We start from the raw sequence: 19,369 nt of genomic DNA on the forward strand, positions 1-19,369 counted from the left end.
CTTTTCACAGATGAAAGCAGGTTCACACTGAGCACGTGACAGACGTGACAGAGTATGGAGACGCCGTGGAGAACGTTCTGCTTCCTGCAACATCCTCCAGCATGACCGGTTTGGCGGTGGGTCAGTCATGGTGTGGGGTGGCATTTCTTTGGGGGGCCGCACAGCCCTCCATCTGCTCTCCAGAGGTAGCCTGACTGCCATTAGGTACCGAGATGAGATCCTCAGACCCCTTGTAAGACCATATGCTGGTGTGGTTGGCCCTGCGTTCCTCCTGATGCAAGACAATGCTAGACCTCATGTGGCTGGAGTGTGTCAGCAGTTCCTGCAAGAGGAAAGCATTGATGCTATGGACTGGCCCGCCCGTTCCCCAGACCTGAATCCAATTGAGCACATCTGGGACATCATGTCTCGCTCCATCCACCAACACCACGTTGCACCACAGACTGTCCAGGAGTTAGCGGATGCTTTAGTCCAGGTCTGGGAGGAGATCCCTCAGGAGACCATCCGCCATCTCATCAGGAGCATGCCCAGGCGTTGTAGGGAGGTCATACAGGCACGTGGAGGCCACACACACTACTGAGCCTCATTTTGACTTGTTTTAAGGACATTACATCAAAGTTGGATCAGCCAGTAGTGTGGTTTTCCACTTTAATTTTGAGTGTGACTCCAAATCCAGACCTCCATGGGTTGATAAATGTGATTTCCATTGATCATTTTTGTGTGATTCTGTTGTCAGCACATTCAACTATGTAAAGAAAAAAGTATTTACTAAGAATATTTCATTCATTCAGATCTAGGATGTGTTATTTTAGTGTTCCTTTCTTCTTTTGAGCAGTGTATATTTGTATTTATTTATTTATGTATTTATTTAACTAGGCAAGTCAGTTAAGAACAAAAAGGCCTCCTGTGGGGACAGGGATTTTTTTTTAAATGACATCACGACAAGAGACAACACTACATAAAGAAAGACCTAAGACAACATAGCATGGCAGCAACATATGACAGCATGATAGCAACATGACAACATGGCAGTAACAACATGGTAGTAACAACATGGTAGGAGCACAAAACAGGGTACAAACATTATTGGGCACAGACAAGGCAGAGACAACAATACATCACGCAAAGCAGCCACAACTGTCAGTAAGAGTGTCCATGATTGAGTCTTTGAATTAAGAGATTGAAAACTGTAGAGTTTAACACTTTTTTGGTTACTACATGATTCCATGTGTGTTATTTCATAGTCTTCACTATTATTCTACAATGTAGAAAATAGTAAAAATAAAGAAAAACCCTTGAATAAGTAGGTGTGTGCAAACTTTGACTGGTACTGTATATATGGCCTCTAGCCACACTTTCTCATTATCCATCTCTGTGTGCTGTACTGCAGGAAAGTGATGATTAATGTAGCTAGAGTACATCCCTCACACAGGTCGGATTCATTTCAAGGTCAGTGCTTAGGCCAGATTGACTGCGTCAGAAGAACTCTTGTTACAAAGCTGAAAGCCTTCACCCTCTGCCCTCAGAACCTCTCTGGCATTCAGACAGAAGTCCGCCAGCTAGCTACACAGCTAACCTCACATCCAGTAACCATTGACCCCTGTAAGCCACAGGGGACCACAGGCTAATGACTGTTACACTTAGACATATACTGTATTTCAATAAGATTAGCCTGTAAAAATGAAGGATGAATAAATTAGTTTTTTTATTGTAGCGATATTACAGCACACAATAATGTGAGTTACTGAGAGTAAACAGACTGCTGAGGCATTGTCCTTTCACAGAAATCCACTGTTCTACCCAAATACAAAGTATAAAAAATGGAAATGGAGTGTCTATAAACTACAACTGAATATTCATGAAAGTTATTTGCCTCCAGGAACAACAGCAATGAAGATTCAGTATTTAATCTAGGGGATCTCAAAGCACCTCAAACACTACTCTGCCTCCCTTGTACTAGTCTGACAGATTTAAAGGCAGGCAGAAATACCCCAGTACTTGATGTCTAACTGGCCGTGTCAACAGACCTCAGGGGCCTAATAATGACCTGTGGACTGGTGGTGTCACGTGAGGCCGGAAGAATGCCTAGTATCCCTGCCACTCTGACAGGGGCTTGCCCTATTGTGTACATGGGGTTAATCATTTAACACCCACAGCTCTATGAGGCTGTTAAGTCGTCTGACAGTAGTAGCTGAGCTTTGATCAGTGAGGTGGGAGTCAGTAACATGGTCTAGTGTTGTCACGATAACCAGGTTTATTAGTATCATAATACTCAATACCAAAATGATACCAAGGCAACAAAAAAATGATTATGCATATTAGCTAAAGTCAGAATAACCACTGGGCTTTATTTATTTTTAACATTGAATATTGTTGTTTTTAACATTGAATATGTTGATAACTGGTAGAACTTCTGTAGCTCAGTTGGTAGAGCATGGCGCTTGTAACGCCAGGGTAGTGGGTTCGATCCCCGGGACCACCCATACGTAGAATGTATGCACACATGACTGTAAGTCGCTTTGGATAAAAGCGTCTGCTAAATGGCATATATTATATAACAAATACAATATCTTCTATTCTAGATTCAATTTCTTGCTAAAATAAAACACCATATTAAATAACACAAGAATAACTTAAATGTTCCTGATGCCTAACAACATCGGACACCCAGAGCAGACAGCTTTGAAGCTATGCAGGGTTGGTCCTGGTCAGTCCCTGGATGGGAGACCAGATGCTGCTGGAAGTGGTGTTGGAGGGCCAGTAGGAGGCACTCTTTCCTCTGGTCTAAAAAAAAATATGTCAATACCCCAGTGCAGTGATTGGGGACACTGCCCTGTGTAGGGTGCACTCTTTCGGATGGGACATTAAACGGGTGTCCTGACTCTGAGGTCATTAAAGATCCCATGGCACTTATCGTAAGAGTAGGGGTGTTAACCCCAGTGTCCTGGCTAAATTTCCAGCTGTCCTTGGGAATTTGGTCACCTAATCACCCCCAACTTACAATTGGCTCATTCATCCCCCTCCCCTCCCCTGTAACTATTCCCCAGGTCGTTGCTGTGAATTAGAACGTGTTCTCAGTCAACTTACCTGGTAAAATATATATTTTATAATCTATGGCCATAATACTGGGTCAAATTACATTCATTAGACCTAAAATTCATAACAGCAAAATAATATAATATATTAAATGAATAGTTTAGTTCCAAAACGACATAAAAAAAACACTTTAAAGATCATTTCTGAAGATTCTATATTACAAAAGTCTACACGCCATAGAAGTACAATAGAATTTACACAGTATACTACGATTCCCAAAATGCATTTCACTTCCCATGGTGCAATGGGCTGCTGGCTGGCTAGTACTAGTACTTGCTACTGCTAGCAAGCCCAGACAAATGTGAATTAGTTTAAATATATTGTGGTCAAGTTATGAGTGTTAATTATTTTTGTCACTGAGCAAATTTCAGGTCCGCTGAGCGCAAACTTGAACGTTGTGAAACACTGAACACTGAAGCTAAGTTACAGTTAACAGTGGCCAAGTAGGCTACTGTGGCAAAGTAGGCTACTGTGGCAAAGTAGGCTACTGTGGCTATTTTATCGTAATGTAGGCCTACCAGAGTGGCCTTCATTCAAAAACAATGAATAAATTGCATTCCATAACATTTCAAATAAAAATGTATTTGTCATGAGCCGAAAACAACAGGTGTAGTAGACCTTATGGTGAAATGCTTACTTACAAGCTCTTAACCAACAATGCATTTAAGAAAAAATATTTAATAAATAAACTAAATTAAAATATAAACTAGCAACAATAAAATAATGCTATATACAGGGGTACAGGTACTGAATTAGTACAGGTTAGTCAAGATAGGTAGGGGTAAAGTGACTATGCATAGATGATAAACATCAGGTAGCAGCTGCGTAAAAAAAACAGGAAGCTTGGCCCCAGTGATGTACTGGGCTGTACGCACTACCCTCTGTAGCACCTTGCGGTCTGAGGCCGAGCAGTTACCATACCAGGTGGTGATGCAACCAGTCAGGATGCTCTCGATGGTGCAGCTGTATAACATTTTGAGGATCTGAGGACCCTTGCCATTTACATGGAAATAGCTGTTCTATCATTCAGCCGACTGTAGCAGCCAGTGTGTGGTGTTCAATTAGGCCTACGTTCCATGATACTTTTGAAAAAAAAAACATGCAGGGCTCGACATTAAGATTGGAAAGCAGCTGCGGTCATCCCCCTCTTCAAAGAGGGGGGGACACTCTTGACCCAAACTGCTACAGACCTATATCTATACTACCATGCCTTTCTAAGGTCTTCGAAAGCCAAGTCAACAAACAGATTACCGACCATTTCGAATCTCACCATACCTTCTCTGCTATGCAATCTGGTTTCAGAGCTGGTCATGGGTGCACCTCAGCCACGCTCAAGGTCCTAAACGATATCTTAACCGCCATCGATAAGAAACATTACTGTGCAGCCGTATTCATTGATCTGGCCAAGGCTTTTGACTCCGTCAATCACCACATCCTCATCGGCAGACTCGACAGCCTTGGTTTCTCAAATGATTGCCTTGCCTGGTTCACCAACTACTACTCTGAGTTCAGTGTATCAAATCGGAGGGTCTGCTGTCCGGATCTCTGGCAGTCTCTGGGGGTGCCACAGGGTTCAATTCTTGGACCGACTCTTCTCTGTATACATCAATGAGGTCGCTCTTGCTGCTGGTGAGTCTCTGATCCACCTCTATGCAGACAACATCATTCTGTATACTTCTGGCCCTTCTTTGGACACTGTTAACAACCCTTCAGGCAAGCTTCAATGCCATACAACTCTCCTTCCGTGGCCTCCAATTGCTCTTAAATACAAGTAAAACTAAATGCATGCTCTTCAACCGATCGCTACCTGCCCGCCTGTCCAACATCACTACTCTGGATGGCTCTGTCTTAGAATACGTGGACAACTACAAATACTTAGGTGTCTGGTTAGACTGTAAACTCTCCTTCCAGACCCATATCAAACATCTCCAATCCAAAGTTAAATCTAGAATTGGCTTCCTATTTCGCAACAAAGCATCCTTCACTCATGCTGCCAAACATACCCTTGTAAAACTGACCATCCTACCAATCCTCGACTTCGGCGATGTCATTTACAAAATAGCCTCCAATACCCTACTCAACAAATTGGATGCAGTCTATCACAGTGCAATCCGTTTTGTCACCAAAGCCCCATATACTACCCACCATTGCGACCTGTACGCCCTCGTTGGCTGGCCCTCGCTTCATACTCGTCGCCAAACCCACTGGCTCCATGTCATAATTGTATTTGTCATGAGCCGAATACAACAGGTGTAGTGGACCTTATGGTGAAATGCTTACTTACAAGCTCTTAATTAACCAACAATGCATTGAAGAAAAATATTTACTAAATAAACAAAATGAAAATATAAACTAGCAACAATAAAATAACAAGGCTATATACCTGATAGGTAAAGTCCCCCCTTATCTCAGCTCGCTGGTCACCATAGCATCTCCTACCTGTAGCACACGCTCCAGCAAGTATCTCGCTCTAGTCACCCCCAAAACCAATTCTTTCTTTGGCCACCTCTCCTTCCAGTTCTCTGCTGCCAGTGACTGGAACGAACTACAAAAATCTCTGAAACTGGAAACACTTAGCTCCCTCACTATCTTTAAGCACCAGCTGTCAGAGCAGCTCACAGATTACTGCACCTGTACATAGCCCACCTATAAATTTAGCCCAAACAACTACCTCTTTCCCTACTGTATTTATTTTTATTTATTTTACTCCTTTGCACATTCTTCCACTGCAAATCTACCATTCCAGTGTTTTACTTGCTATATTGTATTTACTTTGCCACCATGGCCTTTTTTTGCCTTTACCTCCCTTATCTCACCTCATTTGCTCACATCGTATATAGACTTGTTTAAACTGTATTATTGACTGTATGTTTGTTTTACTCCATGTGTAACTCTGCGTCGTTGTGTGTCGAACTGCTTTGCTTTATCTTGGCCAGGTATTAGAACTTGTTCTCAACTTGCCTACCTGGTTAAATAAAGGTGAAATAAATAAATAATTAACCTGTTTATCCATTTGTCCTTCAGACAAGGAGTTGACTGAAAATGTTTGTTGTTTGAGGCAAGAAACCATTTTACAAAATAAAATGCATTATTATTCCCATACTATTATTATACACAATCATACAAATTATGCTTCCCTCTGCCTATTGGCTATTTACCTTTTCAAGCCTGTCTCAAAATACAACACTGCCCCTTTTAGATAAAAAAGATCTCTTTACCTGACTCGCTTTTCAAAGATGTCTAAAAATCTACACGTTTTATGCTCTTGTAAGAAGGCATTACTCTCCTATTGTAGACTACAAATGATCTATAACTGGGCTAATAACTCACTAACTATCAAAGGACAAGAACAAAATGTGCACACGTAGCTGCATGCAGCTCTTGCGTTGATCTCAAAACAAGCACATCTACTCATGACCACAGCTGTAAACACAGTCCAGTTCAAAGTAAATGGCACAGATCCATATATAGCAATGGTGTATTTGCATATAGGCCTACTGCAGCTCTAATTTGTTATGCCGCACCAGTCTGGGTAGAGTAAGAGCTGAGTCGTGCTGTCACGCCCTGGTCTAAGTATTTATCTTCATGTATTGGGTCAGGCCAGGGTGTGGCATGGGTTTTTTGTATGTGGTGTGTATATATTGGGATTGTAGCTAGTGGGGTGATCTATGGCTGTCTGGTGTGGTTCTCAATCAGAGGCAGGTGTTTATCATTGTCTCTGATTGGGAACCATATTTGGGCAGCCATATTCTTTGAGTTTGGTGTGGGTCCTTAGTGTCTTTGTTCCTGTCGCTGTATTTAGTTGACAAGTATAGGCCGTTTCGGTTTTCGTTACGTTTATTGTTTTTGTAGTGTTTGTCATTTTGTGTTTACGTTTGTTTGATTAAACATGGATCGCAATCTACACGCTGCGTTTTGGTCCGACTCTCCTTCACCAAAAGAGAACCGTTACACGTGCATGTCAATGCAATAGAATCCTACTCCTATGCGTTCTGCTTTCAACAAAATTGAAAGTGACTAATATTGCGTTGATTCGATCACAATTGCCACAGTAAAGGGAAAAGTTGATAGTGTTAACAGGGAAAACTCTAGAGAAATCTTGTCCTTCTCTACAGCTGATAGATCTTCTGCACAGCAGTCCCAGGGGAACATTGGTATATTTTGATGAATGGCTGGAACAACCTTCTGGCTGAAGCCCAGCACGCTATCGACTGGGCCACAGAAGCATCCTCCAGTGGCAGTGGATATCCTCGCTTATAAACCAGGGTCGCTACACAACTCCCTCCTTTCAAAGAGCATGTCCTCACGCTGGACCTCACAGGACTCAGTCTTACAGGAAAATGTTCACCAGCCAACACTCACACTGTCGTGGATGTGAGGTCAGATCACTTCCGACACCAATGTAACGAAACCAATGTAATGAACCCTCAACCTTATGGCCCGAAGCCCAGCCAGCCATCTACTGTGCCACAAAAGCATGCTGGCAGAGTCGATATCATGTTCATGTCATTGTCACTGAAAAATAATACAACTTTAGTAGAATAACAACAAAGTTACAATGCAAATGTCATGTGTAAAATTGCTTATTTTTTATGCTGTTCTGGAACTAAACCTCCCTTGCACTCTACTGTTTTGTAACACATTTTTCTTAGTAGTTTGCCAACATCTGCTCTGCAAGCTAAGTATTCCCATAGTTCACCCCTGCAGCCAGTTTTGTCAATGAGCTGCGGGCGTGGAGGTATGCTGTTTTCTTTTGCAGAAGCCATGCTGTCGGCATTTTCTCTCTACTCTCGCTTGCTTCTTAAATAGTGGCTTACGCGGTGTCAGCTGGCTAGCTTATTACTGCCCCTTTGAGAAGATTTAAACAAATTACTAGACAGACTCGATCCTCTCAATCCTTAGATGGTGCGAGACACATTTGAGAGAAGAACCAAAAGTAACAAATGCTAGTACCGGGAAAATGTTCATGTTCTAGTATTTTAAAAATGCAGTATAGAATTTTCAGTATAGCATGAAACACTAAAATGGTCAGTAACAGAGTCCGGGTCAGGTCTTACTTGTTTTCTCGGAGCGGGCGACCTGCCCAGCCACCAGCCAGGCCAGAGCGGTGACAGCCACCAGGGCTCCTAGGTGTAGGAAGGGACCTGTGGCCTGACATCATTCAGTGTTAAAGGTGTGGCATTGCGACAGTCATTCACAGTTGTTAAATGGTACGACATAAACTAAATAATTCAGTGGTAATGGTAGGCTACTGCATGAAGAATTCAACAAAAATAAGTAAATTAACCCCTTGAATCAGTCTTAACACATCTGTTGGATGCATTTCTATATTGAAATAATGTTGCCTTTGTATGTAGTTCAATATAGTCATTAACATGTGATTTATCAAGTATATTACCACATATCGGGAAAGTGTCCTGTATAATACAGTTTGATGCACAGCCCTAAATGGGGACGGGTTTGTTGTTGAACTGACCTGGAGTGATATAGGGATGACTGCCCACTCCTCCCCCCATGTTTGATTGACAGATATGAATCCGATGGCAGTGGTCAGCAGGGCAGTACTGACCCCTATCTATGGGGGCAAACAGAGTGTTACAGACCATCGCACGCACACAGACAGACACACACAGCTCCCCCAGGCTAACCATTCCAACCCTCTGTAGTGTGTTCGGCCAGATAACAGCATCCTGGGGCATGATGTCACTGCTTTCACAACCCGCAGGAAAACATTAACTCAAATGTGGGGTTCAGGCAGAGTTCAGTTGGCCACTTGAAGACACACAAAGTATACGTGCCTTCGGAAAGTATTCAGACCCCTTTACTTTTTCCACATTTCTAGGTTACAGCCTTAATGTTTTTCCCCTCATCAATCTACACACAATACCCAATAATGACAAAGCAAAAACAGGTTTAAAGATGTTTGTTAATACAATAAAGAAAACAGAAAATCACTGTTCAAAAGTTGAGTCACTTGTAAATGTTCTTGTTTTAGAAAGAAACACATTGTGTCCATTAAAATAACATCAAATTGATCAGAAATACAGTGTAGACATGGTTAATGTTGTAAATGACTATTGTAACTGGAAACAGCTGATTTTTAATTGAATGTCTACATAGGCATACAGAGGCCCATTATCAGCAACCATCACTCCTGTGTTCCAAAGACACGTTGTGTTAACTAATCCAAGTTTATTATTTTAAAAAGGCGACTCCGGGATGCTTGCCTTGTTCTTTTGGCCATCTTAATCTTTTCTTTGCCAGTCTGAGATTTGGATTTTCCTCTGCAACTGTCTAGAAGGCCAGCATCCTAGAGTCGCCTCTTCACTGTTGACGTTGAGACTGGTGTTTTGCAGATACTATGTCAGGAAGCTGCCAGTTGAGGACGTGAGGTGTATGTTTCTCAAACTAGACACACTAATGTACTTGTCCTCTTGCTCAGTTGTGCACTAGGGCCTCCCACTCCTCTATTCTGGTTAGACCCAGTTTGCTATGTTCTGTGACCAGAGAAGTACACAGCACTGTTCGAGATCTTCAGTTTGTCAATTTCTCGCATGGAATAGCCTTAATTTCTCAGAACAAGAATAGACTGACGAGTTTCAGAAGAAAGTTTTGTTTCTGGCCATTTTGAGCCTGTAATCAAACCCAGCAATGCTGATGCTCCAGATACTCAACTAGTCTAAAGAAGGCCAGTTTTATTGCTTCTTTAATCAACAGTTTTCAGCTGTGCTAACATAGTGGCAAGAACAAGTATTTGATACACTGCCAATTTTGCAGGTTTTCCTACTTACAAAGCATGTAGAGGTCTGTAATCTTTATCATAGGTACAACTTCAACTGTGAGAGACAGAATTGAAAACAAAAATCCAGAAAATCACATTGTATGATTCGTAGAATGTATGCACACATGACTGTAAGTCGCTTTGGATAAAAGCGTCTGCTAAATGGCATATATTATTATTATTATTATAAGTAAATAATTAGCATTTTATTGCATGACATGAGTATTTGATCACCTTCCAACCAGTAAGAATTCCAGCTCTCACAGACCTGTTTGTTTTTCTTTAAGAAGCCCTCCTGTTCTCCACTAATTACCTGTATTAACTGCACTTGTTTGAACTCGTTACCGGTATAAAAGACACCTGTCCACACACTCAATCAAACAGACTCCAACCTCTGCACAATGGCCAAGACCAGAGAGCTGGGTAAGGACATCAGGGATAAAATTGTAGACATGCACACGACTGGGATGAGCTACAGGACAATAGGCAAGCAGCTTGGTGAGAAGGCAACTACTGTTGAAGCAATTAGAAAATGGAAGAAGTTAAAGATGACGGTCAATCACCCTCAGTCTGGGGCTCCTTCATCGGTCAAAGGTATGGGAGTTTAAATACTTTCCTTGGATTTATTTGAGATTGATAAAAATGTGTGCAATAGGAAATATGCAATAGTAGGCTAAAGGTGGGTTGCAGCAAAATGGATCTCATCTCGTGGGGCATCAATGATCATGAGGAAGGTGAGGGATCAGCCCAGAACTACATGGCAGGACCTGGTCAATGACCTCAAGAGAGCTGGGACCACAGTCTCAAAGAAAAGCAACACACTACACTACTAACACACTACGCCGTCATGGATTAAAATCCTGCAGCGCGCGCAAGGTCCCCCTGCTCAAGCCAGCGCATGTCCAGTCCCGTCTGAAGTTTGCCAATGACCATCTGAATGATCCAGAGGAGGAATGGGAGAAGGTTATGTGGTCTGATGAGACAAAAATAGAGCCAAACTCCACTCGCCGTGTTTGGGGGAAGAAGGATGAGTACAACCCAAAGAACACCATCCCAACCGTGAAGCATGGAGGTGGAAACATCACTCTTTGGGGATGCTTTTCTGCAAAGTGGACAGGACGACTGCACCGTATTGAGGGGAGGATGGATGGGACCATGTATCGCGAGATCTTGGCCAACAACCTCCTTCCCTCAGTAAGAGCATTGAAGATGGGTCGTGGCTGGGTCTTCCAGCATGACAACGACCCGAAACACACAGCCAGGGCAACTAAGGAGTGGCTCCGTAAGAAGCATCTCAAGGTCCTGGAGTGGCCTAGCCAGTCTCCAGACCTGAACCCAATAGAAAATCTTTGGAGGGAGCTGAAAGTCCGTATTGCACAGCGACAGCCCCGAAACCTGAAGGATCTGGAAAAGGTCTGTATGGAGGAGTGGTCCAAAATCCCTGCTGCAGTGTGTGCAAACCTGGTCAAGAACTACAGGAAACGTATGATCTCTGTAATTGCAAACAAAGGTTTCTGTACCAAATACTTATGTCATGCAATAAAATGCAAATAATTACTTAAAAATCATACAATGTGATTTTATGGAATTTTGTTTTAGATTCCATCTCTCACAGTTGAAGTGTACCTATGATAAAAATGACAGACCTCTACATGCTTTGTAAGTAGGAAAACCTGCAAAATCTGCAGTGTGTCAAATACTTGTTCTCCCCACTGTAATTGCAAAAGGGTTTTCTAATGATCAATCAGCCTTTTAAAATGATGAACTTGGATTAGCTAACACGATGTGCCATTGGAACACAGGAGTGATGGTTGTTGATAATGGGCCTTTGTATGCCTACGTAGATATTCCATTAGAATCAGCCATTTCCAGCTACAATCGTCATTTACAACATCAATGTCTACACTATTTCTGATCAATTTGATGTTATTTTAATGGACAAATGATTTATTTTTTCAAAACAAGGACATTTCTGAGTGACCCCAAACTTTTAAACAGTAGTGTATGTATTCAGACACTTTACTCGGTACACTGTTGAAGCACCTTTACAACCTTGAGTCTTCTGGGTATGATGCTACAAGCTTGGCACACCTGTATTTGGAGAGTTTCTCACATTCTTCTCTGCAGATACTCTCAAGCTCTGTCAGGTTGGATGGGGAGCATTGCTGCACAGCTATTTTCAGGTCTCCAAAGATGTACGATAAGGTTAATGTCTGAGTTCTGGCTGGGCCACTCAAGGACAGTCAGACTTGTCACAAATACACTCCTGCGTTGTCTTGGCTTTGTGCTTAGGGTCTTGGTCCCGATGGAAGGTGAGTTCCTGAGCAGGTTTTCATCAAGGATCTCTGTACTTTTCTCCGTTCATCTTTGCCTTGACCCTGACTAGCCCAGTCCCTGCCACTGAAAAACATTGACACAGAATGATGCTGCCACCACCATGCTTCACCATAGGGATGGTGCCAGGTTTCTTCCAGACATGATGCTTGGCATTTAGGCTAAAAAGTTCGATCTAGGTTTCATTAGAGAATCTTGTTTCATGGTCTGTGAGTCCTTTAGATGGCGATTGGCAAACAAGCGGGCTGTCATGTGCCTTTACTGAGGAGTGGCTTCTGTCTGGTCACTGCCATAAAGGCCTGATTTGTGGGGTGCTGTAGAGTTGGTTGGCCTTCTGGAAGGTGCTCCAATTTCCACAGAGGAACTCTAGAGCTCTTTCAGAGTGACCACTGGGTTCTTGGTCACCTCCCAGACCAAAGCCCTTCTCCCCTGATTGCTCAGTTTGGCCGGGCGGCCAGCTCTAGGTGTTGGTGGTCTTGGTGGTTCCAAACTTCTTCCATTTTAAGAATGATGGAGGGCACAGTGTTCTTGTGTACCTTCAATACTGCAGAAATGTTTTGGTGCCCTTCCAGATCTGTGCCTAGACACAATCCTGTCTCTGAGCTCTACAGACAATTTCTTCAACCTCGTGGCTTGGTTTTTGCTCTGACATGCAGTCAACGGTGGGACCTTATATAGACAAGACAAATCATGCCCAATCAATTTACCACAGGTGGACTCCAAGTTATAGTAACATCTCAAGGATGATCAATGAAAACAGGATGAACCTGAGCTCAATTTTGAGTCTCATAGCAAAGAGTCTGAATACTTATGTAAATAAGGTATTTTTTTCATTTTTTTAATCAGTTTTCGTTTTGTCATTATGGGGTATTGTGTAGATTGCTGAGGATTATTATTAAAAAATATATTTTTTTACAATAAGACTGTAACAACAAATTTGGGAAAAAGTCAAGGGTACTTTCCCAAGGCACTGTACATAAACAAACACAACACAAATCGCACATTTGAGTATTACCTTGTGCAGCCAGTGCAAGTTCAGCTGTTGTCCCACTGCTATGTGGCAAAGTGCTAAAATCTAAAGGAATAGAAACAGATAAATAAATCACATCACGTGGAAATCCACAGTCACCGTTTTCAAAAAAGGTCAACAGCTGCCTGGGCGATCCTAACTGTCACGTGTAGACTTGGCACAGACATGCCTGGCAACATGTTTCTGCCCTGCCAGGTTATACCACTAACATTACCTGGCTGTTCCCATTGCCTAGACACCATATCAATATCATCTCACAGTGAATGTTTGATGAGATGTCAACTCACCATTAAAAATGCAATATAAGTGAAGCCGGCAGCGGTAGTGGCCAGGATTGGAACAGTCCCGTCGATCCACTCTCCAGAACGGTTATATAAAAACCTGTAAAACAGAGCAAAATGGATGGAAGTCAGTTGCACAATAGTAGTGTCTCATCGATATCAGGACAGGCTGCAGCTTGTGCTCCTCTGGTCTTTGAGATGAGATAGAGGATAGATTGTAGAAACAAGCCAAGTGGTCTAGCAGGAGAAGTTGTTGACACTGATCTAAGGTCAGTTTTGAGTTTCCTCTAGTAGCTAAGGTTTAGATTCGGGGGAAGGGAAGCCAATCCTAGATCTGTGCCCAACGGGCAACCTCGAGCTCCTAGCCCCAAAGGTCTCTTTGTAAAATTAACTGGCTGACTATAAATGAGCTAACAGCCGACACTGACGCTTAAACCGGAAGGCCTGAACTCCCAGGGCAGGCATAATGTGTTCTAGTGTCCTTGTCCAGGAATGTAAGCCTTTATTATCCCCATAAAACAAAGCAAACAGAGACAAATAAACACAAAAGAGGGAGCTGCTCAGAGCAAATGGCTGCAGTCGCTTCTTCTCTGTAATGAGTATTGGAGCACAAATAGATGATGTAATAACTATGTTAACGTGTTGCGAGTTAGAGGCCTTGTTCTAAAAGGACGTCTCCTTAAGGCTGTGTCTCCACACACAGGAAAGGAAAGGGAGGAACAAAGACATCATGCAGTACAAACACACACACGGGGTGGGGGGGGGACACACTGGGGGGGACTTGCACAATTGGTGGCTGACTAAATACTTTTTTGCACCACTGTATTATGACAACATTGTGACGTTTTTGTTCGTTTTGGACTTTGGTTAGGGGTTTTTCAGCTATTTGGGCACACAACATTTTTTCGAGGCAAGCCTAAGTTCAGAGCCGATGTTTATGCCCCTTCGTCTGCGATTGGTCAACTGTAGGGATTCTTAATTTTTTATTGGAAAATACTGCAAAACATTTTGTTAGATGTAAAATTGTGCAACTAAGATCTCCTTGGCATAAACAACTGAATTAATTTTAGATTAGTTCTGACTATTTTGAGGAAGTCTGTACTGGCTATGGTGTCTCAAAATGGACAAACAGTACTATTGCAGCTTTTTTCTTGTTTTTCAAGTAAAGGTCTTTTAAGGGAGTACGCAAACACTCGTTTCGGTTAGGCTAGACTGAAACATGCCCGACGCCTTTGGAGAGTGATAAATTAAAAGGAGAGAGGAGCAGAGAAAAGAGTATGGAAGGAGAGGGAGAAAGTGGGATGAGGGGCATGGAGAGATAAACAAGGAGCGAAGGACGATGGGGGAAGCAGAGGTGACATTGAGCGCTAATGACAGGAAGAGAAAGGAGGTGGTAGAATGAGAGAGCGAGGGGAATGACTTGGGGGGGACAAAGCAAATTGCACCTTACAAGAAGAAACACAAAGCTTCTTCCTCTTATGGCTCTCACATATTGCACCAAATGTGTTTTAGGGACCACTGGGGCATAGCGTGCACATAAAATGTAGAAGGCCTTGAGAACTTGGTCAAGAGCTCTACTAAATAAACCTAACTCATAATTTCAGTGGTAGTATATCCTTCAATTGAATGTGCAATGACTCATGACAGAACTAACACCTGTATTGTTTCCATGCACGATTGGTTTTATGGTAACTGTGGGGGAGACATGACTGGAATAATCCGAGAGGTGATTTGGGGTCAAAGGGTATTCCTGCTTTATGTAATCATGCTCACTATAATCTGCAGAGATAGACGCCCTAAAGCCAATCCATCCCCACCCAGATTAGACCAACCACGATGAGTGAATAATTGTTGGAAAAAAACTACAGAGTTAGCATTTTCGGTTAAAAGCAAAAACATATGAAGAGAAATTGCAGCATTTTAAAGTAAAACAATCTACTGTAGGTAAATGCCAGAGAGTCAAAGGGAACATCAGGAGCATTTAGTGGGGAACTCATTTATTTGAATGAAACACTGACTGATGGTGATATACTGAGACAAGAATCTATGAGTTGCATAACTAGAGTGTGCACACACACACACACATTGTACAGCAGTACTCACCAGTTGAACTCATTGTAGTCATTGTGTGCCTCCCACCAGAAGTAGAACCAGACCAGGAGCAGAGAGAAGGTGAAGAAGAGGATGAGAGACCACAGGAACTCCCACTGGGAAACACACAGGAACCATTATTACCTTTACCACAGTATCATTAGTCAGATACCATCAGATTAACATAAAGCACTTTGGCCAGTGTTGTGTTGAAACATTGGAATACTATTGGTGCATTCATAGTATTACTTTCTTTGATTGCAAGTGAGCAAATGGCTGATTAGAAAGTCCTTTGCCCACACCAGAATGGCATACGATATAACATTACCCCCATGCGTCAACGCCGCTATAAACACTGACAACAGAAATGCAAGCAACAACATTCTCCTAAAAGTCTGGCAGAGTAGTCATTGGGCAATCTGCCCTAATCCAGCAAAAGTGAGAGCCTATAGACTATAAATCAGGATGTAGAAAGACTGATGACGATGCAGCCAAGGCTGGCACACAGACTAATGGCTCAAACCTGGAGTCATGACAAACATTTGAAAACACAATTTGCTAGCTGCATCAGAATAAGGTGGTAAACCAGAAACGAGGAACGTTCTGGAGAACAAGTCAACACAATAACGCTCATGGTTTATAGTGAATGTAATGTCAATTCTGTTCAGAAATCATTTCACACTCCCACTTTGTGTAGGCATTCACAAAGCCTGCATTACCAAAGACGAGACAACATTCATACCGCTTTACATCTGATTGAAAAGAGAGAACCACATGTCTGGTATCAGTTGCGGTAGAGGCAGTATGCAGTAACCATTCATGCAGAAACTGTCATAGGGCCATATTGTCTCAGTAAAAAAGCAGAGGGACTCGAAGCTCCCAAACCACTGTCCTCATCAAGTAATTACTCACATTAACTTAATAGCCAATGAGGCCATGAGCCGATTAGTGGTCAGTTGTGTTTAGCCTTCCAATGCCACCGCAAGCTGTAATAAGAGCTCTAATAAAGAGATCCAATGTTCGCTCGCAGACATGCACACGACTTGGATGACAAAGCACAAAAAGTTAGCTTTTCAAACTTCTCCAGACAGTCAAGACCTTTTTGGCCCATCTATGTAAAAGTAAAAATATCGCTCCTCGCTCAGACAGAAGTGTAACAGTTAAGACCACCACATAAATAAAGAACAGAACTGCCCAAAATGTTCCTTATAATTAATTAAACTTTAATTGATGTGATAACCCCTCATCCTACTGAGAATTGGACTCTACAACGACAGCACGACTGGCTGCTCCTCACAATGTATTTGCATACCAGCCCACAAATTAGCACACAATGAAATCAGGCTTACTCACAGAGCCCGGAGGACTCGAGAACGCTTAGATAGAAATGTATGAATAGAACAGTCTGTTTTGCAAAATAACAAGTTGTTCAAGCTCTATACATTACATTTCTATCTGCAATAATGTTCTTACATAGCACCATTCAAAATAAGCCCTGGTTGACCCTGTATTTAGCCTTGCTGTGATATGAGATATCAAGGTGATATGAGAGCACAAACAAAGCTGTTTGGACGTTCACCTTAGATGACTGTTCCAGGGAGGGCATCGGCTGGCAGTGGCACAGGATGTAAGACAGGGCCAGGTCTAATGGCTGGGTGGTGACAGATACCAGCCTGAGCCCTTTGTATACCTTCTGCCCTCCACTCTGACCGTCTCCCTGGGCACTGGAGAGGAGAGCCTAATGTGCTTATGTGGAGTTGTGGACAGGCCAAACGGCAGTTAAACTATGGGGACACTAAAGCACATGTTTGAGATGGTATGAGGATTATTACATACCAAAGTTGTTGATTTGGGGCAGGGATTGGGAATATAGTAGTATGAGGGAAGGAAGCCTGTGGGTGATCTGGTTGTGGCGATTCTTTTTAGCCATCAATCTCTTCCAGATAAGGAGTTAGTCGTGAAAACATTTGTTAAATTATAATAAAGACCATACTAAGAAAATCACTCCATTTCAGAAATCATAGTAATACAGACCCCAGAATGGTTACCATAGGGTTAGTTTTACATTGTTACACTTCCAAGTCTCGTATTTGGTTAAAGCTTACAATTCACCCCCCCCCCCCTCCTCCTCTCCCCTGTAACTATCCCCCAGGTTGTTGCTGTAAATGAGAATATGTTCTGTCAACTTACCTGGTAAAATAATAAAACATGTATTATAATAATAATTCACCGCAATGTGAGAAAGCCAGACGTCAAGGTAACCATAGGGTTAACCCTATGGCAGGTTGGGGTCTGACTGGCAGCCCTGCTCATTGATCCAACTGCTCTGGCACTGTCCCCTTGGCTTTTAATGACTACCCAGAAACACCTGGGAGAGGGACACCTTGAGGGCATGCGAGGGGACATTGTTCACCTGCTGAGATCAAGATGGATTACAGAGGTGACACCCCTGGGAGAGAAGGGATTGGATGGTCTATTAGTAGGTCATGTTTGGACAACAATGAGACTAAATGTTTGGGATCATTTTAAACTGGCTGCTTGGGAGCTAATCGAGTTGCCAAGCCAGTTGTGTGAGTGGCAAATATTGCATACAATGTGCAATTCAAATCTCAAAGCTAATATTTTTTTTACATGTTACGGGCATATTTAGGATGGCTGCCACATTTATTCCTTAAATTAATATTCATCCAAGCTAGTGTCATGTACAGTATGTGCAATGTGTATAGTATATGACTGAACATGAATCCTGTCATTGGTCTTCTCCACTGCTGTTTAGGAACGGATCAAACCAGAGCACTCTGGCATGATACAGCCTGCCTGACCTATGATGACATCACATTCTGCATGGCTTGCTTTAGTTAGGGTGGAACATACGCCTTCAGGGCAGGGCCGACACCATGGCATTAAAAACTGCTTTCTAACTAGTGTCAAAACAAGGAACCAACTCAAAGTGTACAGAGCGTAATACATCTAGTAGTCTGTTGAATCATACTGTATGATGAATTTCCATTCAAAATGGGGGACATGAGTGAGGGATGCAACCTTTGTATTATTTCCCACAAGACATGTGTCCAAGCGAGGTTAAATGGTCAACATCTATCTATGTCAAGAGGGGTCAGAAAAAAAAATGTCAACGTATTTAATGGGTCTGAGGGGAAATAAAGGTTTTATATTGTATTGAGAGGTTTAAGCCCAACAGAGCCGACTCATTCATCCTCGTACTCTCCTAGTAGGAGCGGGGAGAGCAAATGACTTTCCTCTACTGGGGAGATATTTTTGGGGAAATGCCATGAAAATTGCTGTGCTGCTTGGCTGAATGGCACTAGGCAGGCAGGCAGCTGAATTAAGATAGCCAAAGCCTCATTGACCAACAGAGGCTAAAAATAGACAGATAAAAAGGATCAGGGGATAATTATCTTCTGTGGAACCGTAAACACTAGAATTACTGCAAAAGAAAATCTAACAGAGGATCCTCCACTGTCGCTCAATCAAAAAATGAGATTCCAGAAATATCATCCATTCAAAGAGCTCTACACTACATTACAGAAGCTTTCTTCTGATCAGTTTAGGTAAAAACGCCGTTAGTTTTGGTGAAGCAAAATATTTGTAGGTCTAAGGTAGAGGGCGTCCGATTATGATTTTTCAACGCAGATACCGATTATTGGAGGGACCCCCCCCCAAAGCAGATACCGATTAAAATCGGCCGATGTTTTCTTTGATTTATTTATTTGTAATAATGACAATTACAACAATCCT

General features: G+C 42.4%; 1 protein-coding gene across 4 annotated transcripts in view; it reads right to left on the reverse strand.

Annotated features, from left to right (window-relative positions):
• Positions 1-19,369, reverse strand: part of LOC123992611 (glycerophosphodiester phosphodiesterase domain-containing protein 5-like) — a 77,429-nt gene that overhangs the window by 21,923 nt on the left and 36,137 nt on the right. For all 4 annotated transcript variants that reach the window (XR_006831283.1, XR_006831282.1, XM_046293889.1 and 1 more), the window contains exons 3-7: positions 15,626-15,729; positions 13,529-13,622; positions 13,227-13,286; positions 8,573-8,671; positions 8,154-8,247 (exon numbers count right to left, since the gene is read on the reverse strand). Coding sequence is in view for 2 of the 4 variants with exons in the window: in XM_046293889.1 (XP_046149845.1) it covers positions 8,154-8,247; positions 8,573-8,671; positions 13,227-13,286; positions 13,529-13,622; positions 15,626-15,729 (451 nt within the window). In the remaining 2 variants the exon portion in view is untranslated. The remainder of the gene's footprint in view (positions 1-8,153; positions 8,248-8,572; positions 8,672-13,226; positions 13,287-13,528; positions 13,623-15,625; positions 15,730-19,369) is intronic.

This window comes from Oncorhynchus gorbuscha, linkage group LG13 (assembly GCF_021184085.1).
Source record: "Oncorhynchus gorbuscha isolate QuinsamMale2020 ecotype Even-year linkage group LG13, OgorEven_v1.0, whole genome shotgun sequence".
Classification (NCBI taxonomy): Eukaryota; Metazoa; Chordata; class Actinopteri; order Salmoniformes; family Salmonidae; genus Oncorhynchus; species Oncorhynchus gorbuscha.